Genomic DNA, 3,816 nt, shown 5'->3' on the forward strand with positions numbered 1-3,816 from the left:
TCAGAGAATATGACATACAGCTTTGACCTGATATCATGCCCTTGGAAGAATCATTAGATTTTAGAGGATGATAGCGCAGGCTTACAGTGAGAATGGTCTGAAGATCCACACTGTCTTGTATTCTCCCCTCTTTTCTTGCCTTGGAGGCCAGATTGGTGAACCACACCGCAGGAATCCAGTATTTGAGGTGTGGTGATTTGAGGTTCTCAAAGATCTTCCTTTCCTCTATGGTCATGAAGCCTGAGAAAAGAATCAGAAACAGCAGACAAAATATTGTTATAAGAAACCATAACAGACCTCAAATGTACACGCTGATGGGACAGACTGGCAAAGCAGGGAGAGCAGGAAGTAGGAAACCTTGACATGTATGACCAAAAGTATGTGCACCTCTGATCATCACACCCATATGTGGTACTTCTCCAAAATGTTACCACAAAGTTTGTCTAGACCCTAACCTAAACTAAGACGCTTAAACCCTGTTCCAGCATGACAATGCCCATGTGCACAAAGCCCCTGAGCTCCATGAAGACATGGTGTGTTAAGGTTAGAGTGGAAGATCTGGAGTGTCCTGCACAGAGCCCTGACTCTGACTCAACCCCACTGGGAAGAACTGGGACACCGACTGATCCCCAGACCTCCTCACTCTTACAACATCAGTGTCTGATTTCACTAATGCTCTTGTAGCTGAATGATCACTAATCCCCACAGACACAAAAGTGTATTGCTCACTTTATAACATGACAATCGATTATTATTTACTCTCACTGTCCACTTTATTAGGAACACCTTCCAATCAGTCAGTCATGTGGCAGCAGCACAATGCATAAAATCATGTGGGTCCAGATCAAGAGCTTTAGGTAATGTTTCAATCAAACACCAGAGTGAAGAAAACCTCTCTGTGACTTTAATCGTGGTATAGACAGGGTTGAATATTTCAGAAACTGCTGATCACCTAGGGTTTTCACACAAACCGACAAACATTCAGTGAGCAGGTTCCACTCCTGTCAGCAGGAATCTGAGGCTACAGTGGGCTTCACCCAAACTGAACAGCTCTTCAGATATACAGGAAAGACATTAGAGCTGATGTGATCCATGACACATAAAATGAATTTTATACATAAACACCAAATCTCTTTCCAGAATATTTCACATTATAAGGATGTATAATGTCAAAAAGGTCAAGAAAAATCACATCACATCAACTGAAGTGTCCAATTAGTCACACATGACCAGCTGTCACTATGCTGCTATGTTGTTTCATAGAAAGTACCAGGTTCTTGCTCTTGCCCCAGCTGCTCCTCAGTATGCTAAAGTGATAAAAGGTGTGTTTTGTGCTCACCTGCGTCCACCACGTGGTCAATGGTAGGGAAACGCTTGTACACCGCAGTGCTGACTGAGCGGAAGATAAGCAGTGAGGTGAGGTTGACGTAGCGCATCAGTGTGCGCCGCAACAGCCGTCCCTGTTCGTCCTGACCCATAACACAGCTGGAGATGAGGAACATGAGCCGGTCGGGCCACGGCAGGTTCTGAAACTGATTCCACCAGCGGTTCACCACCAGTGTTACATAGAAACCTGCAGAAAAGAAATGCTCATGATCTCAGAGTGATGCTATCTGTTATACACCAATCAGGCATAACATAATGACCACCTGCCTTATGTTGTGTCGGTCCCCCTTTTGCTGCCAAAACAGCCCTGACCTATCAAGGCATGGACTCCACTAGATCCCTGAAGGTGTGCTGTGGTATTTAAAAGAAAACGTGATTCATCAGACCATCAGGGGTCAGCATGGGCACCCTGAATGGTCTGCAGCTATGCAGCCCCATACGCAACAAACAGTCATGCACTGTGTATTCTGCCACCTTTCTATCAGAAGCAGCATTAACTTCTTCAGCAATTTGAGCAACAGTAGCTCGTCTGTTGGATCGGATCACACGGGCCAGCCTTCGCTCCCCACGTTCACCACTGTTCCTTTTTTGGACCACTTTTGATAGATACTGACCACTGCAGACCGGGAACACCCCAAAGGAGCTGCAGTTCCGATCCACTTGTCTAGCCATCACAATTTAATCCTTTGTCAAACTCAGTGCTATTTAACAAAGAAAACGAATAATCTTTGATAATAACATATTCTATGAGGAGATTAGGTTTATTTCATATTTATGGAAGGAGTCTCCAGTATCGGTGTGAAAGGTTTCCCACCACAGGAGAATCTTCAGGACCTTTGAGGACTTTTCTCGCTTCTTAACTTCCCAAGAGAGAAAAATGACACTGATCTGATCTGTAGTGACTGACAGTTTACAGCCGCTATTATGTAAGTGATAACAGGAACCTGTTTTCCATGACAGTAAGCATAGAAATGTTTTTCCTTTAATTGCCAAATTGTTGCCAAACTGCTGTTGTGTAAGAGTAATACACTTCAGGATATATTGCAGTGGACTGTATTATATTGCATTACAGCAATTCTGGTTGATTATACTCATACCACAGCATGCCTTGATGTGTAATATTCCTTAATAAATCTCAAATAAATGCTCAAATGTGTTGTACGGCAACATTAATAAAACATTTTAGGGGCAAAACCTGAAACATGAACATTTTCAGAATTAAATCTGTCTACATTTTTCTTTTCTTTTCCCACAAAAGGATTTTTTTTTTCTAGCCTTTAAAAGCGGAAATGATTTTATTTCACACGTTCCTACAAGGACATCGTGTGTGAACAGCTGCAGCTTTAAAGACTGTAGAATAAACTGCATTTATTTACATTACAGTGATATTATTCTCAATGACTGTATGAACATTTAATCTGAGAATTGAATTCATTTGGGTCTCAGGATAAATTCAATTAGTCTGTTTACACATTTGCTCAATTAGAAATCATGAACAGTGATGCAATAGGATCCAGTTGCTTATAGAGCAAATACTTATACCACATACACATGCTTGCATGGTTTTATGACAGTTCTGGTTCCACTCACTTACAGCATCATTATTTACTAAGAATATGAGAATAATCAGGTTTATAAAATTCATACAGCATGTCTATACAAGCCGAGATTACAGCTAAAGAGCAAAACACCGTACCTAGCACAAAGGTGACAGGAATCTGTTCGGCATATCGATCACAGTAGATAGACAACTTTTCAAAGAAACGCTTCTGAGGATCTGTAAGCACCAATCTAAAGGTGGTAGAGAGATGCGATTAGATTAAAGTGGTCAGACAAATAAACACCATACAATAGGCATAATTTATGAAAGTATACATATGGGAGAGCTGTGAAATTACAAGATGAATGTAGAGTTAGATATAGCTGCTGAAGCTTTTCTATTCCAAAATAACTAATAATACATCCTGGAAATATAGTTAATTTAGACAATTTTAACAATTTAAATGTATTCCAGTTATTCAATCTGTGTAGAAAAAAGGATATGTACAAACATTTACAACAATACAAAATGGATGAATGTTAAACACACAGTTAAAATGGAGGGTCTTGGAGGAGATCGTGTAGATGTTGTATATTACCTGTAGATGAAGCTAAAGAGGGAGTAAAGCAGAACAAAAACCAGAAATTCACGGTAGAGGAGTTTGTAAATGCTGCCTTTCCACCTCAGTAGCAGTCTGTGGAAACCGAAGAAAGTGGCGTTGGCCACTTTACTGGAGTAAGTGACTGTCATCTTAAATCAAATGCTAAGGTTTCCTACATTCAAACACACTGGCTAGTGTCTGACCTGAGAGTGTTTTACCCCTGCCTTACAGAAAACTCTGCATGCTTTGGGAAATAGCGCGTTGTGGAGGAGAGTCTGTCCCTCTGTGA

The 3,816-nt window shown here is 41.0% G+C and overlaps 1 protein-coding gene across 2 annotated transcripts in view; it reads right to left on the reverse strand.

Annotated features, from left to right (window-relative positions):
- The window catches only part of LOC131370017 (bestrophin-3-like), a 10,664-nt gene extending 6,848 nt beyond the window's left edge, over positions 1-3,816 (reverse strand). For both annotated transcript variants that reach the window (XM_058417036.1, XM_058417035.1), the window contains exons 1-4: positions 3,525-3,816; positions 3,083-3,177; positions 1,340-1,573; positions 86-240 (exon numbers count right to left, since the gene is read on the reverse strand). In XM_058417036.1, the coding sequence (XP_058273019.1) occupies positions 86-240; positions 1,340-1,573; positions 3,083-3,177; positions 3,525-3,676 (636 nt within the window). In that variant the 5' untranslated portion in view covers positions 3,677-3,816. The remainder of the gene's footprint in view (positions 1-85; positions 241-1,339; positions 1,574-3,082; positions 3,178-3,524) is intronic.

Source organism: Hemibagrus wyckioides, linkage group LG19, assembly GCF_019097595.1.
Source record: "Hemibagrus wyckioides isolate EC202008001 linkage group LG19, SWU_Hwy_1.0, whole genome shotgun sequence".
Classification (NCBI taxonomy): Eukaryota; Metazoa; Chordata; class Actinopteri; order Siluriformes; family Bagridae; genus Hemibagrus; species Hemibagrus wyckioides.